The sequence below is a fragment of the Nipponia nippon genome, unplaced genomic scaffold, assembly GCF_047370975.1.
Source record: "Nipponia nippon isolate SJK-2023a ecotype South Korea unplaced genomic scaffold, ASM4737097v1 scaffold_3, whole genome shotgun sequence".
Taxonomy (NCBI): domain Eukaryota; kingdom Metazoa; phylum Chordata; class Aves; order Pelecaniformes; family Threskiornithidae; genus Nipponia; species Nipponia nippon.
The window spans coordinates 11,726,449-11,748,190 of record NW_028262347.1 but is presented as its reverse complement, the minus strand read 5'-3'; the positions used below and the strand labels follow the sequence as shown (position 1 = coordinate 11,748,190).

The following is a 21,742-nucleotide window of genomic DNA, read 5'->3' as shown; positions in this document are numbered from 1 at the left end:
CTTTAGCCATTTGTGAACCAGCAAGAGAACTTCCTCATCTTTTATTCTGGTTATTGGTTATTTTGGTTCTCAGCTCCTTTTCTATACTTACTTTGGTTTATATAAGCTGATAAGAAAGCAGAGTGAAGATTTCATTACAAGATTTTAAAGTCTATTTGGGACTTACTTTGGCTGATATGCTCAAGAGAAAAAAACTATAAATTCAAAATATTTGGTGTGTATTAAAACTAACTGGTAGTTACTTGCTGCTAGAACATAATGCTGAGAGGAAGTGTGGAAAACACTTGATGCATAATGCCCTGCAAACTTCCTCAAATAAACCCAGATAACTGCAAACTAATTTTATAATCTCTACCTTGGGGAGAAAACACCAACACTAGATGTATTTCTACTAAAAAAAAATCACTGAAGATAAAAACCAAAACCACATGATTTGGGCACAGAAAGCTGTCATTCTGACTAATCTGCATTTATGAATAAGTATTTTCCTAAGGAAACATTTCAGTGAATTGAGAATACTTACATGATGGACTGCTTGGAGTATTTCTGTCAATAAATTCATTGAAATTTAATAGAAATTCAGTGTTGTTTTCTGATTTTTTTACATCATTACAGTACTCTCTGAAAAACAACAAAACATCAGTCTTCTCATTTGTTTTCTTTGCTACTAAAGCAGACAAATATGGCTCAGCATTTTTAAAGTCCAAGCAGGATTGTGCAACTACAATGAGGTGGCTGGCACTACTACGTCAATTGACTACCATGGTCAATATTGAATGTTGACCATATTGAATATTTCAGGCATCTACAGGAAATAAACTGTTCAAGTGCCTGTCCAAATCTGAATTATAACAAAACTCCATGTATGAGATAGGGCATAGATTCCCAGAAAAAGCACTCAGGACTAGTGTAGGCCATGAAATTAGGTGATCATAGAGTCTGTAAACTAAACGAGAAAATTCCCAGTGAACTTAACACTGCTCCTGGGTTAAACTGTACTGGAAAGTACCTGGACTGCTCTTTAAAACATAGTCACTTCATGCTCAACTAAGGCCAGATTTATGGGATAAGGTCCTATCCTCTGAGAAGTCTTAAAGGCAATGTACACAGCACATAAGCATATAAACACTCTTTGTTTTGACATATGCAAAACAGATAAACGGTAAACTACTGTCCTTTACATAATGTAATAAAATAAAGCAATATATCATTGGGCAATTCACTGAATAGAAGCAAGCACAATAAAAGTCACTGGGCATTTTGAAGGCAAATATTAGATGGTGAGTGGCATTACACAACTTTAATTAAAATGCAAAGAGTATTCAGCAGTAAAGCATGGAGCTCTCTTTTTAAAAGAGCTTTTTATATTAAATTAATTTTAGGAACAAAAGAAGTCTGTTCAAGTATTTCATATGAATAAGCTATCCTATTACCCTTTACCTACTTTACCATGATCCTGAAAGACTACAGGCAGAATTTGCCTTACTATACAAACATTCACATTTAAACAGAGCTCCATATCACACAGGCTTTATTTACGTAGATCAGCCTAACAACTAGGGACTTACTGGAAACTGCTAATTGGTACAATTGATTATCAGTAACTTCAGTCCTTCAGAAAAATTAAACAATTAAGCTCAGAATACATTTGAAGGTAGAAGACTATGTTTTACATACGTATCAATCCATTCATTGAAACCAATCTATTCATTGAAATTTAAAAGGATACAGAAATTTATAAGATAAATAAGAACTGCAACAATTCCTAACTGATCTTGGTGGTACAGCATTTCCTTTATTTATCATAACTATCTTTCAAAGGAACTTGATTTTTAAGAACTATTTGTCATACCATGTTTCCCTTGCAAACACATATTTACAAGGGCAACAAGGGCTACACAATTTCACACGAAAAAACAGGGAACTAATGAACTTATTTGACCAATTTTCAATGACTCAATCATTTTTTGTTCAATGAATCAAAAATTAATTCATCCTTAAGTGATAGAGAGCTTTGAAATACTTTATCTTGGAGTTGGAAAACATCTCAAGATATGTATTATAGTACTTATTTTACAAATGAGAAGCTAAGGTACAACGTTGTAAAAATCTTAAAAGTCATGGCCACAAGAAATGAACAGATGTTTATAAGATTTCCATTAAAAACATCAATAAATGATGACATGTCAGATTTTACAGCCCTCTGATTAATATAAAAGGAATCAGAGTCTGAAGATGTTATTTACACTCTAGCAAGAAGGGATTGATCTTGTAAAACATGAATTTAATAACTGTGCTTTTACTTAGGATTTTTTACCAAAATGAACTTTATTGGTCAAGTCTGTATTTCATAAAAGTCATTAATCTGATCAAATGCCTATATACTGCTGAAATAATACTTTTTACTGTGAAATGAACCAACCTTGGTGCTATAAACGTATAGCCAGCTTCATCAAAATGATCAAGCTTCAGTGTTTCTGAATCTACAGAGATGAAGAGCAAACATCAAGTAAGTGAACTGAGCTTTTGGCCATCATTTTTCTTCTCAAAATATTTGACTAGCTTTTCCATGCATCCATGAATTGAGAAAGAAATGTTTATGTCAAGACACTGTCCCACTAATATACTGTATACTTATCAGTATTTCACAGTACAGGAAGAAATTACTTGATTATTATATACAACATACACCTGGCAACAATATCAAATCTAAAACTTACTTAGAGAAGACGTTTCATTAGCATGACAACATGAAAACACATGAGGTGTTTTCATTAGAATTACAAACTGATACAAAGAAATATTTGGGACACCTTGTTGTTAGAACATGAAGGAAAATGCTTCTAGTATGTTCTGCAATAAAGTTTAAAAACGTATCCATATAAGCATCACTTTAAATGCTGCTGAAAATAATGGCTTTAATAGCTGGTGTCACTGAACACTAATAGGACCAGACAAAGAAGGATTAGAGATTAGCAGCGTATTGAAATGTGCATGAAAACAGAAGAACACTTCACATCTCTTTTTTCCTTTCTATTGCTATGGTACCACATGATCATGGGAAAAATCCTGAGATGAGGAATACAGAGGAGAATATCCAGTAGGAACAGGAATATAAGTGAAAAATATCAACTGCAGTAAACAGAAGGAAACTGAGCAACAAGAATATACTTGCCCTTTTTGATTGCCACTATCCATCAGAAAGAGAAAGCAGGGAAACAGAAAAAAAACAGGGTAAAGCAAAGGGGTCACAAACCAATATTTTATTCAAACAGCCCCTTGAATAAAAATATTGTGCATAGATAGATCAAAGGTTCAATTTACATACAGTTGTAGTCTGGAAAAAAGACAAACACCTTTGAAGACTGAAGAATATGTCCTTCTCAATTATTTCTGAAGTACCTTCTATATACTGTGGATATTTCAAGGGTCTGCTTTGCAGGTTATATTGATATAAGTGCAGAACCAGATGATCTAATCCATCAAGAGAACCATATTCACTCACTAAAACTTTAATTTTAAACTACTTACTATTTGATAAAGTTACAAAATAAATCACTGTTTTTTAAAAACTTGCCATATTCTACTTCATATACAGGAGGTGATGGTAGAGGACAGTGATTTAGCGCTAATCAAGTTTTTTCTAAACTAACAGTATCTCTGCCTGTCAGAGAGATTTATAGTGCTTTTCTGACTTTCTGTTAACTGCACATTTGTTCAAGTTTACCGTAACACTTGGATAAAGTTAAAAGGATATGATGGGTTCTATTTTGTCTACCATCTAGATTACAGTTAAGCTACACCTAATAAACAAAAAGCTTTTGAATACTCACAAGTACCATTTCCAATTATCTCTCCAGAATCTGTAAATGGCTTGAAATTAGTCTAATCCAAAAATACATTACAAACATCCACCAAAACTATTTGTAAAGCGCAAAGTAAAAACCTAGCTGCAAGCCAAACCAAACAGCGCTTTCATGTTAGTCTATTTCTACAGGCAGTAGAGGTAATTTGCTAAATATGTACTGTAGCTACTGTAAAAATTAAAAAAAAGGCTTTACTATTGTAGTCTATTTCATGATATTTAGCTAATAGAATGAAAAAATTAGTATCCAGACCCTTAAAATGACAGCAACAGAGGATACACAAAGCAATGATTCTATAGGAACAGAGCAAGGGGGAAGGGATTGTCAGTGGAACTGGGGTACCTGCACATATTCTATCTTCATAGAATATTTCTTGTACCTTGGATGTTACAATGGGTTAGAATCATTGCTGCAGATTTTGGGTACATCATGATAACATCAGTGAATTCCACAAAATTTATGAATTTTAAACATTGCTTTTTTAAGCGAATCTGAGACCTGGCAATACTAGACAAAACCAGGGAACCTTCATAGTACTTACAGCTGGCTTGAGTTATTGGTTCTTCTATTTTGGCTTTAATATAATAAAAGCTGTATGATGGTAACACCAATGCCAAACTGCAATAGAAATGAAACAAGTAAAGCAATTATGTTATTTGCATCAGTTTTCCAGTTTCAGCTTCTATGTGTTTTGAAAGCAATTAACAAGTTTGCGGTCTGGATCATCATGAGACAAGATAGTCATATAGTGCCACACCAGTCTCACGCTTTGTAACAGAGACAAGAAGGTTCATGCCAGTCTTGAAGTTCCCTGTGTTTATTTTTATTCTTATTTATGCATCTGAGCATAAATACACTTTTTAATGGATAAGCAAGGACTTTCCAAATAATTGCAAATAATAAAATACATGATTTCTCGTATCTTCCTCTAACACATTTAGCATCCCAATGCAACACATGTCAAAATGATCATTGACTGTAAAAACCAGCATGTAGTACTGCACTGATTTGCATGCATCATATAATGACAGAGTCTCCTTTTACTAATAAAACAACTATTGGTATTCATTAGGAAATGTATCTGGCAATACTTGAATTCATATTATGTTCAAGATGAAAAATATTTTCTTGAATCATGCAGTCACCACTAAAAACCTTTGAACATAATTTTGTAATAACATTTTAAGATTTGCAAAGCATTTGCAATGTACTTTCTTTTAGTTTATATTTATTTTTGTTCAAAACCTATAGGGCTTCTTTTTGCAACTAAATTCAATACATGTGTAGAAGAGTTCAGTTCTAAAAAGTTATGCAAAAGACGGGAGGTACGAGTAATCATTAAAGAGGCAGCATCACCTGCCACATCGCATCCTTAATATTTGCACTCGGATTTCATGACTGTAGAACTGCAATGGTTTCTAATGGATAGCTGCAGAATTAACATTAAAAAAGTTGTACAATTGAGCCATAAATGAGATGACCTTTAATGATACATTTGCCATTTAAACAGAATGTAAGTGAGATTGCTGAATATTTAGCCTTCTACCAATATTATATTGCCTTCTACCAATTCTCCTCTAGGGAAATCAGTAGCAGTTTACCTGTCATTAACAGTTACTGCTAGCAGATATTTCTAATTAAAATCTATAATTTTATGTTTAATAGCTTTGCTGCAATGCGACTCCATGGATTTATTGCTGTATTTCATGCCAGGGAGCTCAGTAAGAATTAAGAAGTCATATAAATCAGATGTATTTCTTTACTGATTGCTAGATGGTATAGTTTGATAAAAAAATTTCTTTTCTTACAGAGTATAAAGATAAATGAATTTCAACAGAAAAATGGGATGCTGAATAAAAGCTGAAGTCCTACATTTGCATTCTCTTGTTAAAACTGATTGTTTGGTTTTACATATAAATTAACGTTTGCATTTTCCTTGGCTGTACACCTGTGCAGAACACAACAAAAAATGGGAATCAGCTTGGCTGAGGACTACTGTAATTCACCACAATAAAAATATTGTTTTGGAAAAAATTTGACTCAATATTTTTACCATCTAGTTTTGAACTAGAGTAGTTTAACTTTTCTGCAACTTGGTAAACCTTAACTTGTTTTGGATAATGTCAAGTTTCTACATTCCTTCTAATGTTACAGAGCTGTGTGCTTAAATGAGTTTGAAACAATATACACACCGACATTGTATTCAAGGGGGGATGTCCTTTTACCCATTGCTTCATTTGCTCCTGCTGCTATTCACCATATGATTTTTATATACAAAACAGCTAATTAGTTAAAATTTGTCACAAATAGATAGGGATTTTGGAGACAATCAGTAGCATGGTTCCTGCCCCTGAGATCGGACATGAAGGTTAGCAAAGTCATGATATAAGCAATGACTGTGACTGAAAAAGATTTGCACAAAACATGTCACATTTTTTATTTAGACCAAAATATAGCATCTTCCTTTTTAATATGTATATTAAAACAAGAACATAGAGACAATACAAAGAAAAGATGAAATAAGAGGCGGAATCTAAGAGAAAGTGTATAATTAAGAATCAAAGTATGGTGTGATACAGAAAGTAGGAGGAAAAGTAAGATTCTTAACATCAATGATAAAAACATTTTTTCCTGCATACTGAAATACCCTAGTGATAAATCTGAAGAGTTGGAGGAGAGACTGAGGTTCTGGTCCTTAGACAGAGCAACAATTCTGAGCCGTAAAGGAGCAAATCCTACAGGCCTGGGCGCAAGACGATCTGGTCCTGACTTAGCTAGTATAGAAAATGTAACACTAAAATATTAACCAAAATAAACAAAATGGACATTTAACTACACAGAAGAAGTCAGAGAACAGAAATGAGTTACCTGTAATCAGTGCCATTCACAGCCGTCCATGTATATGTTCTGTTTCCTTTATCAATATATCTCTACAAAGAGATATTGGTGAAAAAATAAATTATTAAATCTGAAGCTTCAATAAGCATGCCCTTTTCTTGAGAAATACAGTATAAAATCAAGTACCAATCTGTTGGAATTCTATTTATTATTTTGCTAAAAGCATGAGTTGAGCTTCAACTCTTTTCCTTAAACATTTTACAAACATATTGTGCAAAAGAATCACCTATATCCTTTTTATTGAACATTAATGAAATGCAAATTTAACCAAAACCAGACAAACATGAACTATCATTTTCCCTTTTAAATTCATTAGCCAGGACTATGCAAACCTTTTTCTATATAATTTAAATTTGATAAAAGATGTTATCTCCTTTATGGACCATTTTGCATTTAAACTATGAAAACAAAAAACCTAAATGATAAAGAGACTTTGTAGGTAACTCTTTAACAAAAACACCCAGTGCCTGCCTGTTCAGGTCACAATACCACTGGCTAATGCATTTAAATTTAAGTCATATCTACAGGCACAGCCAGGTAGTCCTCATTGTAGAGGCACCCCATACTAAACTTACATATGTTTCTAATCTAATTAGGAGGCTTTTGAATTTGTGAAAAATTTAACATGCAAGTAAATGTTTATTTTTAAATAACAATACATTAGGATAAGCTTTACCATTCATTTTCTTTTGGTATGAAAAATGACATGATAGACACAGTCTCACAGTTCCCCATAGATTTAACCATTAATGCACCTGGCTGACATCGTTTTACTCAATTTTCCACTTTGAAAACTACAAGTTTATGCCAGCTGCAACATATTATTATTTTACAATCAGACATTTGTAAGTATGCCAGCAATGAAGTCTGTGCAGCTGTTGCACTGCAACATTACAAACAGCAGTGAAAGGCACCACAGGTATACGTCTATGTTCTTTCTCTCCCTGTGCTAAAACAAAAGTGTGAAAATGAGCGTGGTTATGAAAAAGAGGTGTCTTTTTTGACATTTATGATTTGAAACCTTCCCATTACCTGGCTGCAGCTTTCAGCACAGCATGACAGTGTAAATAATTTAATAGTCATTTTGGAAAGACAAAGAAAAAAAGAAGAAAAAAGAAAAAAAAAAAGAAGAAAAAAGGAAAAAATACTAAAGAAAAAAAGATGCATGTATCAGCATCTAATGCCCTGATATATTTTATATTTAAGGTAAAAAGATGGCTGAGGAGATTCCTATCCAAGCCTATTTATATTTAATAATGTGCCTATACTACTACTTCAGCTCAAGAATGAGCAGACACTCGAACCTAGTGCTGGCAGCCCCTCCAGGTCAGGCACAGTGCCATGGGTCACACACCATGTACACGGCAAGAGAAAAGTAGTGCCCAAGGTGGGAGGGAAGGAAGAGAAGAACTGGGCTTATATTAAATCCTGTTGCCGCTAGCACTGTGAACATGCTTGAAAGCAAACTGGCTGAAATCTCCCTTCAAAGATAATCCATGAGACCACAAGTCCTCATATGTCTGCTCCCATTTACCTTTGTCTACTTCATTACTGAGCGGTCTGAGACCAGGTGGTCACTGCCAAAGAACCTACATGTTACTGCAGCTTTTGTGACCCTTGAGTTTTCACTACTGCCCACCCTGGCTGCCCAAATGTAGCAATGCTTTTGTTCCTATGGCATCTTCTCTGTTAGCTGGAAAGCCCCTGAGGCCTTGGGAGACTCCAGTGCACCCCACCCACGCTTGCTATGAGTCTATGCTGTATTATGAGGTCATCTCCCAAGACACTGCTGGGACCAGCTGCAATACAAAAGGAAAGCAATGCAAACTTAAACCAAAAAGCAAAACAAAAAGGACATCAATTTTAAGCCTCAAGACTGCAACTGTCAGTTCAGAGCAACTGACCACATCAACCCTTTTTATAAGAAAATATATGAAGCTATCAAGTCCTAAGTGATGTATGGCTTATGCATAGCCCATGGTCTGAAGCAGCTTTATTCTGGCCCTAGCAGCCTGGAGCTGGGAAGGGGCAATGGCTTGAAGCAGTCATCATTGCCAGCGATCTCTGGCTGCTCCCTTCTTCTCTCAGAGAGGTCCAAGTAGAGGAAGAAATCTTGGGCCATGACGCAAGGAAAGGTGAGGGAAATTCATTTCTTTGGGCACTTGAAGCACCTGGGATCAAAAGGCTTGGGATATTCTGGTCAAATACAGATTGTGGTCTGGGCCGTGCATACCTGACACATTCTCATGCACTCAGGGACATCACATTCTCCCCCTACCCCTGCCTTGATGCTGTAGCTGACTCCAGCATTTGCAAGCGTAAATGTTTACTCTCCCTCCTTCTTTGGGCAAACAGTTGCAGGACCAATTGTTTCAGGTCTTTTTTACAACACAGCCTGAGAAATGCATGCACAGCCTGAGATCTCTTCAATTTCTTGTATAACCCCAACGGTGTTATTGTATTTTTGTAACCTTGTAATCCTCCCTTTTCTAACCACCTACACAGAGCCCTTTTCACCCATAGGCGGAAAGGCATTCCTTAAAAAAAACAACGCAAGTCTGAAAATGTTCTAGTGAGTCCCTCCCTTCAGGAGCAGCTTATCTCCAACACAGATGCCAGCAGGACTTCGGACTCTCCAACAGTGGGTCAGGAGTGAGCCAGCCTCCCTTCAGACCAGTGGGACAGGCTGGTGGCTTCCTAGGTAGGACGGGCTCCTGACACAGCTGAGGTGGCAGAACTGACATCAGATGGGGCTTATCCTCCCTGCCCCAGGAAGGCCCTATTCATTCACTGTCCTCCAACAGTGGAACCATTCAAAAAAATGCACATTTCTTTCACGCAGCAGGATTTCCCTGTAGATTGTAAAGCAGCATTGTATAGCCTTACCCAGGAGGGCTGGGTGGCGGGGGGGGCCTTAATGTGAGAAAGCACAGAAGACAGTCCTGGCAGAACGCAAGGGGGCTGCTGGTGCAGGTCTCTGCTTTAGAAGAACATGGGAGGGGGTGAAAGGCAGCATGAAGTCAGATACAGAGAAGGAGCGTGGGCACTTTTAATGAGATCATGGGACTCCACATGTTCAAGGACCACAACTTACAGGCACGCTTTGCACCTGAACAATGTAAGTGTATAAGGCTTGAGTTAAGTTGACATCCTTCATAGAGACTAAAGTAGGAAAGTATGACTCTGCTGCCTACATGATTACATGATCATCGTCGTCATCATCTTTCAGCTAAGATCATCTACAGTTACATTTGTCTGCCCCCACTGAAGCTGAGGTTCTGTGCTCAAGAAGAGAATCTGTGAGGTTCTGCACTCTCTGAATAGGGCATCAGAAGGAAGACAGCGCTCAACACTGAGTCAAATTCCCTAGACTCTGCAATATAATAAAATACCATGACAACCTTTCTGCAACAAAGTCACAATCTTGTTAGCGGGGAGTTGAATGAATATACAGATTTTAATCTGTCTCCAGATGGACACACATGCAAGTAAAGCCACTGACCTTCTCAATAACACCCATAGCTCAGGAATAAAAAAATGCCTCTGATGGATTTGCACAGTTGTGAAGATTTTGAGAATAGCCTCCCGTCCCCCTTTGCACTCCTTTTAAATTACACTATCAGAAGCAGCATGCTTTGTCAAATCCTGTGCAGATACTAAGAGGCTGAGGAATGGTCATGAGATGTCCAACTCTATAGAGTCCTTGGTACAGGAAAGACATGGACCTGTTGGAATGGGTCCAGAGGAGGGCCACAAAAATGATCAGAGGGATGGAGCACTTCTGCTATGAGGAAAGGCTGAGAGAGTTGGGGTTGTTCAGCCTGGAGAAGAGAAGGCTCTGGGAGGACCTTATTGCAGCCTTTCAGTACTTAAAGGGGGCTTATAAGAAAGATGGGGACAGACTTTTTAGTAAGGCCTGATGCGATAGGACAAGGGGCAATAGTTTTAAACTAAAAGAGGATAGATTTAGACTAGATAGAAGGAAGAAATTTTTTACAATGAGGGTGGTGAAAGACTGGAACAGGTTGCCCAGAGAGGTGGTAGATGCCCCATACCTGGAAACCTTCTAGGTCAGGTTGGACAGGGCTCTGAGCAACCTGATCTAGTTGAAGATGTCCCTGCCCATTGCAGGGGGGGTTGGACTAGATGACCTTTAACAGTTCCTTCCAACCCAAACTATTCTATGATTCTATGATTCTAAGTATGTTCTGAAAGGTCTGCTGTGGAACCAAGTGACCGTGAACTTGACATTGTGAAATCACAGCATGGATGAATGATCAAGACATGTTTCAGAAAATGCAGCTCCATTTTCAGCCTCATCCAGCAAAGACAACCTGTGCATTGCCACCGATTTTCACCTACAAATACTAGGAAGTTTCTACCAAGTTTAATCAAAAATAGACTTGGACTATGAAATACTTTTTTCTGTATCAAAATGAGAATAAGTATATAGGAATCTTCCCACAATGCAGAATTGAGTCAGAGGACTGGTAATAGGAACTGCTCAGTATTGGGCATCACTTGGTGTAATTTGGCCAAAATTTAAAGCAGAGTTTAAAAGTTGCTACCATTTATTAGACATTGAATGGAATATAAGGAAGGAATGTGCTGTTTTTAACAGAATAAAAACTGCCTAAACTCTGAGACCTGATTTCCTATCAGTTTAACTTGATTAGATTCTGTAGCATATGCCTTGTGAGAAGGAGGAACTTTTCACTGGAACATTCTGCCATTTAAGTACAAACAGCAGAGCCATTGGAGATAGCAAAGTTACAGGAGATCAACAGGAGAGGGCAGCTGATACTACACATGAAAAATTAACTGCACTCTCCCAAGCAATTCTGCTGAGTATTGTTATGGTGTGCTCATATATATAAGGGTTGTGTGGTGTCTGCTTGATGTTATATTTGCTTCATGTTCTTCTGCTAAGTCATTAAATTAGCTCTCTTCAATCTGGTTCACATTCAGAGTAAAACAGTTTCAAAAAGCTGTTGTAGAACTGTAACTGTGGGGCATACTCTGGCCAGAACTGCTCCTTTGGCACACCAGTCATGATTTCTTCTCATTAAGGTCCCCAAGAAGTAGAGCATACATGTAACGATCCATATAAAATTTGAGTGTTTCCTCATATCTGTCTTATTAGAGAAACCAGTAGCAATCTTTATCAGGAATGAGCGTTTTGGACAAGAAAATAAAGAACTCAACAAGCTGTTCAGAAAGCACAAGTACATAATGTAACTGTAAGATGAACTTGCTTATCCCAAATAGTCTTCATTTATGGCATGTAAATGTTATATTTTTTTCTCACTACTTTATTCCCATTCAACCACAATATAAACTACCAAACCCCTCCTCACACATCTCCACAAGCAAATTAAGTATTTTGTTTTGGGATTCATACACAGAAGTAGGCTGGGTCCATTTCCTGGTGAACAGAGTGTAAGACCTCATCAACAACTGCCTGATTAATGATGCACCAAAGAAACCAAGCAACAAAACAACTCTTCTTTTCATAAGTACATAATTTCTTTTACTATAAGCCAGTAAAACTAGCAAATCTAGAGGGAAAAATGATACAAACTGACATTACAAAATGAACATCTTTTCACCATTTCACAGTATTTTTCTGGTTTTGTTTGTTCCTGTAAATGTAATTGCCTGTGTTCCTATCTTACCTCATCTTGGGACTTGACCAATGTTTCAAATGTTTTTTCTCCACTTTCTCCATCTATCATTTTTTTCCGAATCTATTGGCAAGAAAAGGAAAAAAAAAAAAAAGAACTAGGTGTTGCATGTAACATGAGTAATTGTTTCAGTGATTCAAAGTATTTCATACAAACACAGAAAATGGTAATGCATATGAAAGTTGTAGCTCTTAAAAACAAAGAGTTAAGTTTACAATTTTCAGATTTTTCTAATTAGAAGTTGCTTTATCCAAATATATACTCAATCAGTAGAGTTATAAAGCAACAATTCTGGTATCCTTTGCATAGCAAGACCATCCCATAAAACCCCTTGATGCTAGGCACTAGAGAGAGTGTGCATTCTGTGTGGATGAGGAGGAGTTTTGTGTAGCATTTTTCATGCTTCCCAGAACATCTGTGTGATTCTGGTAGCAGCAGTGATTCACAAAACCATTTTTATACCAGTCCAAGAGCAATTCCTCTCCAAAGCAGGAGTTTCAAAGAAACTTAAGGCGTAATTTACAGATACCAATAGTGTCATTATGAAAGAACAATTTCAAACAAAGTGAAAAAATATGTTAAAAAAATGTAAAATGTTTAAAAAGCCTCCATTTTATTTCACAAAACTAACAAACTCTTTTTAAAAATTCTGATTTCTGAATGTATTACAAAATTAGTAACTCAAAAATATACCGAGGATTTAATTTGTTAACAACACTTAACTATTTCTCAATTCTCTCTCTTGCCAAAGCAATAAGCTTGCATTAGTAAGAGACAGGGAAATACTTTTAAAATATTTCAGGTAATATATTACTATCCTATTAAAAATTGTTTTGTTCTGAAAAACTTACAAGCCCCCTCCCCAGGAATTGCTTCTTAATGAAGAAGAATTATATATTTATATATATTTAAATAGCAATTATGGTGTCTTTCAAAATGAGAAGAATATAATGCATTGCCCTTGCCTATGAATAATACTGGTTCTCAATTTGTTTCATTATAACTTCATCTGTCTATAAAGTCATTATCTTGACAAATTTAAAATAGAAATTTATAGTGAAATAGATTCCCATTCAAAATCTAGAACATTTATTGTTTTTCAATTATTATACAGTGAAATACAAGCAGCAACAGGTACTAAGAAACCAGGTAATCTCACCTCAACTTTAATATCATTTTCCAATTCAGCATCGAGAAAATCCAGCGTAACAGGCTCCTGGGATTTAGGATTCTGAAGCAGAAGATATTGAATGATCAAATAATAAAGACAGAGTACTATAATGTTATGAATTATTCTAATCCCTTCATTTCTAAGTAAGCTACTTAACTGGGCTTACTTACCCATCTATTTTAATCTCTTATAGCATGATGAATTACCAGTGGCCCTTTCTCATTTATTTTATTTCATTGGATACAGAGGTTAACTGGACAAGTGAAAATCAAATTAACACTAATGGCTAGTGTCCGTCCACAGCCTGGCATGTATGGGGCTCATGCTGGGAAGCTGCTTGCCCTACTTGCTGGTATGTCACAGACTGTGAGGGTGGGGGAATACTCATCAGAGAAAGCATCAGATATGAATCTCTCATTAGGTGTCCTGCCTCCAAGAAGGGAGAGGGAAATTTGGGAGAGTTATCCAGCTGACTGGTAAGATGGGATAATTGCAGTCTTTTGCAATTTTGCCAAAAGCAGACTACCGACTTGCTGTTATGAGGTGGGAATGGACTGTGGCTCAGGATTCAAAGAAGCAGCAATTGCAATAAAGGATTTCTTTATTATAAGAAAATAAAACCCACTTATATTGCCAGCATTACAGGACTTCCCTGAGCACCTTGCAGTTTTGAATGCATTTCTCTTGACATCAGTACTGTTATCTCAATTTAAGAGATGGAAACCTGTAGCACAGAAATACTGCGACCCGCAGCTTCAAGACCTAAGGAATGTACATGATGTCGACCCTCAACTATGGAGCACAGAGAAGTTTGGTGGTATGCATCTGTAGTAACCCTTGTCCCATAGGAGTGTGGGAAGACCATTGTAGCTCTACTGAACTAGCTCAGGCCGCCCTTCAGCCTCTATTCCCTACTCAGTTGCAGTCTGCATTTACTGGGACAGAGCCATCTTCCGTATGAGTTTTCAGGAATCTGACTCTTTTTTTTTGAGTAATTTTGGCTAAGCCCCATTGACTTTATATTACGTGTGGTATAAAAATCCTCAGTCCTCATTACTCAGTATTATTTAATGCACCCACTTAACGAAGGATCTTTAGAAAAAAGAGTATGGGTGGGGATATATTATTTAACCATTTAAATCTGATAATTTAGAATAGAAGATGAAAAAAGTCCAGTTTTAGTAATTTATTTTGACTGATAATAATTGTCTTTGTGTAGTAGGACGGTTCATACATGAAAGGACCTTAAGGCCTAGTTATGTCAGTACCTGAGCACTGTTTCTCATATGATTAGACACAGAAAAATTGTCATTAGCTGACACTATTATTTCAATAGGATTTCAATGATTCAGCTATACTAACTTATTTACAGGGTAGCCTAAAGTCTTTTCTTTCAAAAAGATGATTATATTCCTTCTATCTTAATATTCTCTGGCAAAGGTACATAACAAATGTATATGTACTATTCTATCTAAGAACGCAAGCATATTTCATCACAATTTACGTATATATTTCCAGTTCGTACTGAAAGAAAGTAACGTCCTGAATAGCTAGTAAAAGATGCCTTCATATAATCATCTGGAGCATTAAGAGCTTAACAGTAGTCCCTATTTTCAAGACTGTAATATAGAATAGCGTTAGAAGACAAAAGATTATTCCTTCATGTTCTTGAAGGAACAAATGTACGTGTTTCTGGGTATATGGAATCAATCCTTTTCTTAGCAAGTAAGACTTACTGTCTGCTAAGAGAAAAGCCAATAAATATATTCTCAGAAAGAGAATATGCACTGGAAATATTTCAGCCAAAGATTCTGGATATTTCTTTTAAATGTCTACTGATAACTTAAAAGAAATTTTTATGTTCCTATTTATACAGGATAGATAAAACTAGTAACTTTAATATAATAGCATTAATATATGTTCTCTACTAATTCAGAACAGTTTAATTATTATTATGCAGTTGCTTTCCCCCCCCTCAAAGATCCACACTCTCGAAATAAATAGCAAAAGGCTAAAATGTAAAAATAAATAAAAATATACATTTTCTTACATGCAACGGATAATGAATAGCATGGTCAAACCCAAACAGCATGCATGAAGGCATTGGCATGGCAGAGGAGGCATTTGTGAAGTTCACATTCCATTCCAACACACAAAGGAACAGAGAAGAAAAGAAATGGTAAAAAAAAGAAAAACAAAAGCCATCACATCAAGTCAAGGTCAATATTCATTTCAAATGATAACCTGGACTAGCCATAGTTAAGGAGTCCCAAAGACAAAATAGTCAACTTTAACAGTCCACCAAAATTCAAGTATACATTAACTGTTTGTTCTTGTTCTGTTTAAGACTTATGCTATACCACCACACATTCTTTATGAGGTACTTAATTAATTAGTTTTAATAATGAAGAAACTAACCATGTATAGATACATTATGTGATGTGCCTGAGGCACAAAGAAACCCATTAGAAATTAGAATAGAAAATTCCTAGCCCCGTACTTTAAATGGAAGACTATTTTCCCTGCTATGTCTTTTTCCCCCAAGAATGTGTTTTTACCAGTATTTGGGCTCCATAATTTTTTCTTCCAAGGTTGCCATTTAGTGGGGTTTATTCCAAGCCATGAAGAAACAAACTTACTGTTCAGTTTGCTCTTCTCTTTATCCAGTCATGCACACGACATGACTAGAATAAGCGCAACACCACCACATTCACCAGCACAACTTAATAAAACAAAACAGAAGTACATCACTAGCAATGAAGCATGCAAATAAAGGGAGTGCAATCCATTTTCAGCATGACAAATAAAGGCAAAGGTCTATTACTTCAATGACAAATCAAGAAGGAAACAAAGAAAGAAAGAACTGGTGCAGCAACATAAAAAAACGTTCATTAAAATGTCTTTGTCATGTGTTTTGGGAGGTCAGTATTCTCACAAATTCTATGGAAGGCTTTCTTTGCTGAGTTGCGGGAGCCTAGTTCCTACTCTTACCCACAGTACTAATGAAGACACAGGCTGTTAGGCTTTTAAAATAAATGATGGTAAGAAGGCAGCAAAATCCTGGGCCCCAGAGGGAGACCCAGGAGCATCTGGAGTGGATGAGAGGCCAGTGCTTTTCCAGACCTGCACCTCCCTGGGCAGCCAGCACAGCCAGGCAAACCCAGCAACAGCCAAATCTGAGCCAGGGGTGCTCAGAAAATTGAGGCTTTTTTGTGTTCCAGTGCAGCTTTCTCCAGTGCATAAACAAAAAATCTAGCCCAGAGGTGGTCTTCTACATGTGATATAAACACAGCCACTAGAGACTCGGTGAAATCACTGACTTGAATTAGATCAGGATTTTACACCATGTTTTACTGGTGGTGTTATGCAAGCCACCGGTTTTGCATTGTATACTCCCCTATATGTAAGAAATTAACATGGTATAGTGTACCTAATTTTGTTATTTTGCTAGTTACATAGTTAATCTATTCCTTTAAAGATGTCTAAGTCTTCATTAAGTATTTTCTGCTCAGGGATTGCATTACATAAATGTTACTAATTTCCTTTTCCCTCATCGGGTTAATGGCAGTTAATCCTCCGGAGCTGGGTTTGCTAAACTGAGAAACGTGATGTAAATAGCAGATAAAACATATACCCTACTCTGACTTCCCCAGAAAGAAACTAAACAGTTCACTCAAATTCTGTAATGTTATACAGCATTACAGCATACATGGTAAAATAAAACTTGGCAATAAAGTCGTAAGAATGATCTTTTCTTGACTTTGGGCTTATGCAAGCAAAGCCAGCACAAGTAGTCTCTTTTTTTTTCCAGTCTTCAAATTCATTTTAAGATTGAAGAATAATTTTTACAGCACGGCTCTAATTAGCATCTATTAGTAAAGCACCATAATTTAATGGAACGCCCTTCACTACAGCCAATAACATGTTTTCTATTATTTAAACAAGGAAGGATGCAAGCTTCATGCTTTGGAAGCTGTTTGTCAAAGTAAACTGTTCTCTAGTTAGATTTTTCCTAGTAAGCAGGGCAGAAGCTTTCTACTTGTATTTCCAGGTCTATGCATTCTAATGCACTAATCACCTCCATCCAAAGTTACCTGTACATTGGGTCTCCTTTTTCTCAATTTAACTTTTGGTATGCCCACACCAATTTGCTGAAGTAACAAAAAAGCAGTAATTTATATTTTCACACTATTAGTAAACAGCCTACTTATAGAATGGAAGTCTTCCCTCAACATCTATACTCTCCAGTGCACATTTACTGGAAGCAGAGACTAGCCCTCATTCCGATCAGGAGTTCTGAGCTCTCTGTCAGAATCACACACAGATTTTGTCTAGGGAAACAAAAACCAGACAGATGTTAAATGATGTGAATGAAGTTAACAGAGAGCTCTCCCTCCCACATACTCTTCCAGAATTAAAATATAGAATGAGAAGAGTTTTACTTTTTGTTTACTGTTATATTTGCTCTTAAAACCATCTCCTCTTACATTTCTTTCAAAACCATAAACCATAAGACAAAATACTGGACCCTACTGAAGGCATCTAGAATTTTATTTTTACCATTAAATGGATTTTGATCAGAACCATAATGAAACTATAATGAAAGACAAGGATGCTGATCATTAGAACAGATTCAGAACAGCTTCACTGATTTCAAATCTTAGCTAATTAAGACTAATCTTGTTAACACATGCTTGATGCACTCACTTCAGTGACTATGTTTATTTGGTGGGACATCCACCTGTTCTCTCCCAAGAAAATGGGAAAAATACATACACATACGCACAGACACACAAAGAAAATTGGCAGAAAAACATAAAATTAAGCGTTTGTTTAAAAATGTAGTATAACTAACTACATAAACTTGAAAAATGGTATTTTGAGCACTTTAAAACTATATTAAACTGAAAGTTAAAAAAAAGGTTTCCTGTGTTATGCTTTGGCACAGTTTTCCTGTGCAAATAAGAACATGACGGGAAAGCTCTTAATGATTTTAATATGCTTTTGGACCTGCCTTTTGTTAAATTTTCTCAGTTGTGCAAACAACTTTACAAGTTCTAAATTTCTAGGGGCTTCTTTTTGTGAGATGATACTGCAAGACAATTTCTCAAAATACTGTGTTGAACCAGTTGTGATTTGAGGTAACAGATTTTCAGAAGGAAAGCAGAAGACATTCAGAAGAAGGGACCACTGGAAGTTTAATACACCCTCACCTCTTCAAAGGTAAAGACGTAGTTATGTTTTAGTTTACATCTGTTGAAAAATTGCTGGCAAAGAGGGTTAAGATGTTGTTTGTTAATAAGTTAACAGCTACCAGGAGGTTCAACTAAAATTAATATGATATGTTAAAGAAAGTCCATGAGTTCTAAATATATCTGTTTTTGTAGTGTACCTTAGTTTTAAAACGTAGTTCTTGTATCAGTCTGAATAGCATGCACCACCCCAAACAAACTGGGAGTGAAAAAGTCTAGCCTGTGTAACTGTTAATAACAACAATAACAACAATAATAATGCATATGCTTAATATTACATTTAGACATTACAACATAAAACATATAACATAAAATACCCTTTTTAATCATATGCTAAATCAAACATTTAAGCAGTATGTGAAAGCATCTCTGGACTTCCATATACTTTTAAGTAGAAAATTACACAGAGAAACCATGACAATTAGTATCCTAATCCATCTCAGTCTGCCCAGATTTAGTTGGTATGAGCAGAGTTTTTCACTCTCTAACAAAGGTTCTTTATTCTCCAGTGTTATGAGTTTACCCTGCAGTATAATAGCACATATGGGGTGAACAGAATCCATATCCATCAGTTCCTCAAAAGATTGTGCCTAAAACAAGAATACTGAGTTGATTCATTTTATGTTCCTTCTGTTAACAAAAAGATAGTTTCATTTGCATATATGGAAAAGGTAAATAGACCACTCGCCATCATCTGCATTTCTAGTAATCTCTAAGGAAGAAAAGATTTGGTCAGTAATGATGTACATATTTGTCTCAGAATAATTCACCAAGCAAAATCATCAAATCAAAACTTCCACTTTTTAACACATGAAAACCTAATGCATATATCCAGCAACTGAAGTCCTTCTAAATTATGAAAACTATATAAAAACTTTCTTCTCCTTTTTTTTTTCTTTTATTTTTAAAAGGGTCCTTTCAAAATAAATCAGAAGGGATATTTCATCAATAGTTAAGATCAAGTTATTGTTTCTGTTCTTCAGAAGCATTTTTTTTCCTTTCATCTTCTGTTACAGAGTTGACAAAAGATTTCAAACATCTTAATTACTTCGCCAGGAAATTATTTCAAATATTCACAATGCTGACTTCCCCCAGCTTAAGAATTAAATGAATCGCTAAAATATGTAGATGAATTCTTCATTTCTTTTTCTGTCTTTGACAGTTAAAGATGGTGAAGTAGTGAAAAGGGGGTCTGCTATCCCTCTTGTAGCTATGATAGAACTTTCTGGTGAAGAAACAAGTCACACAGCCAAGAGGTCAAGGACTTGCTGCTATTCTGCCACAGGGACATGGCTGGTAGGAATAAAGTGATGGATATGCATCCAATTTACAAAAAACACAATATTTCCATGCCTAAAGGCAGCAAATACAGGCTTCCATTACTTAAGAAGTTTCTCTAAAGTTCTTTAAAGTGTACCTAGTGCTAAACAATAACTTGGAATAGGGTGCCACTAAAGTTCAGAAGCCTTACTAGCCTTATTTGCCTCTGTATTGACAGCTTGCATTTATCTTGGCCATATATTGCTCAAACCACCTTAATGAGAAATGTTAATATTGACATCTGAACTACATGGATATATTGTTTGGTCTTCAATACTTACAGTGATTCATTATTTCTAACTTTTATCTGTAAATAAGGCACACATTTCTCTCAATCTGGAGAGATTTTTTTTTATTTTTAGTTAATTAAATTTTAAGTTTGTCTTTATATAATGCTGCATTTATGCACTATGAACCCAAGAGGCAAAATTTGCTGAAAGTGTGTTTCTAATGGAATTAAAATGCAAGCATTTTCAAATATTCCACTAAACAGAAGATTGTTTTACATGGAGAAACTCTTCACTAAAACAAAGATTAAAGTTCTGATTTCAGAAAAAAAAAATCATCCATTCATGTTGAAATATCTCATCAAAGCCAGGGAGGCAATTTATTAAAGAAGATACATGTAATGTAGGAGTCCCCACAGGGTCAGGACTACAGTTAACAGATATAAAGCCAGACTGAAATCTTGGGTTTAGATTTTCCTGAGATTTGAGTTGAGTCCTAATCAGATTTAGATAAAGATTTCATCTTTAAGGATGAAAGGCCTTTCTCAAGTTGAACTACTAAAAAATTGAGCATTCTGGGAAAGAGTGCTCTGCTAGATCCATCCCAACTCTGCAGCTCGGTTTCAGCTCTGGTAAACAGAAAATAAGCAAATAAACAAATACAAAAATAGAAGCTAAATACATTGTGTTTGCCCTGATTTCTGTGGTCTGGCAAGTATGAAAGTTTCAATTTCTGAAATGAGAAAGCATCACAAAATAAGCACGTGCACTAGTAAACTCCTGTTTGCTGTGAGAGCATCTTGTAACACACTACAAGTTCTTCACAATGATATTACAGCTACCACTAGCTGGTTTTATATTAGTATGTATATTAAACCACTTATTTCACATATATAATTCTGCATGTAAAATATACATCTTTTTTACTTTATTGATAACCAAACTCAATACAAGCCAATGCTGGTCTTGTACTGACTAAAGTGGATTTGGATGAAGCCATACATGCACCACAGATTTTCCTGACACCCCCACAACTGAGAAATCTTTACTATTGCTCTCTGGCACTTTCAGTAGATCTTAGATGTTTCTGTTATTTCTGACAATTTCCCCTTATAATAGAGAAATAAATTAGAAGGTTTTTCATACCTTTGGTTGGAGATTTGGATGAAGTAGCACATACCCATTAGGATCAATCGCAAAATAGTATCCGTTTGGACAAAGCTGAAAAAAAGAAATGAGGTTTAGCATTACAAGGTTTTAAGTAATAAATAAAGCAATAAATAAAGTTTTCAAGAAATGATCACATTGAGGAAAATAAATTTCC

General features: G+C 35.8%; 1 protein-coding gene across 2 annotated transcripts in view; it reads right to left on the bottom strand.

Annotated features, from left to right (window-relative positions):
• Positions 1 to 21,742, bottom strand: part of CACNA2D1 (calcium voltage-gated channel auxiliary subunit alpha2delta 1) — a 436,336-nt gene that overhangs the window by 32,090 nt on the left and 382,504 nt on the right. The window contains exons 18-24 of one of the 2 annotated variants that reach the window (XM_087765875.1): positions 21,565 to 21,639; positions 13,608 to 13,679; positions 12,440 to 12,511; positions 6,735 to 6,796; positions 4,408 to 4,484; positions 2,423 to 2,483; positions 524 to 621 (exon numbers count right to left, since the gene is read on the bottom strand). In XM_087765875.1, the coding sequence (XP_087622001.1) occupies positions 524 to 621; positions 2,423 to 2,483; positions 4,408 to 4,484; positions 6,735 to 6,796; positions 12,440 to 12,511; positions 13,608 to 13,679; positions 21,565 to 21,639 (517 nt within the window). The remainder of the gene's footprint in view (positions 1 to 523; positions 622 to 2,422; positions 2,484 to 4,407; positions 4,485 to 6,734; positions 6,797 to 12,439; positions 12,512 to 13,607; positions 13,680 to 21,564; positions 21,640 to 21,742) is intronic. The other variant, XM_087765876.1, reaches the window with a different exon arrangement.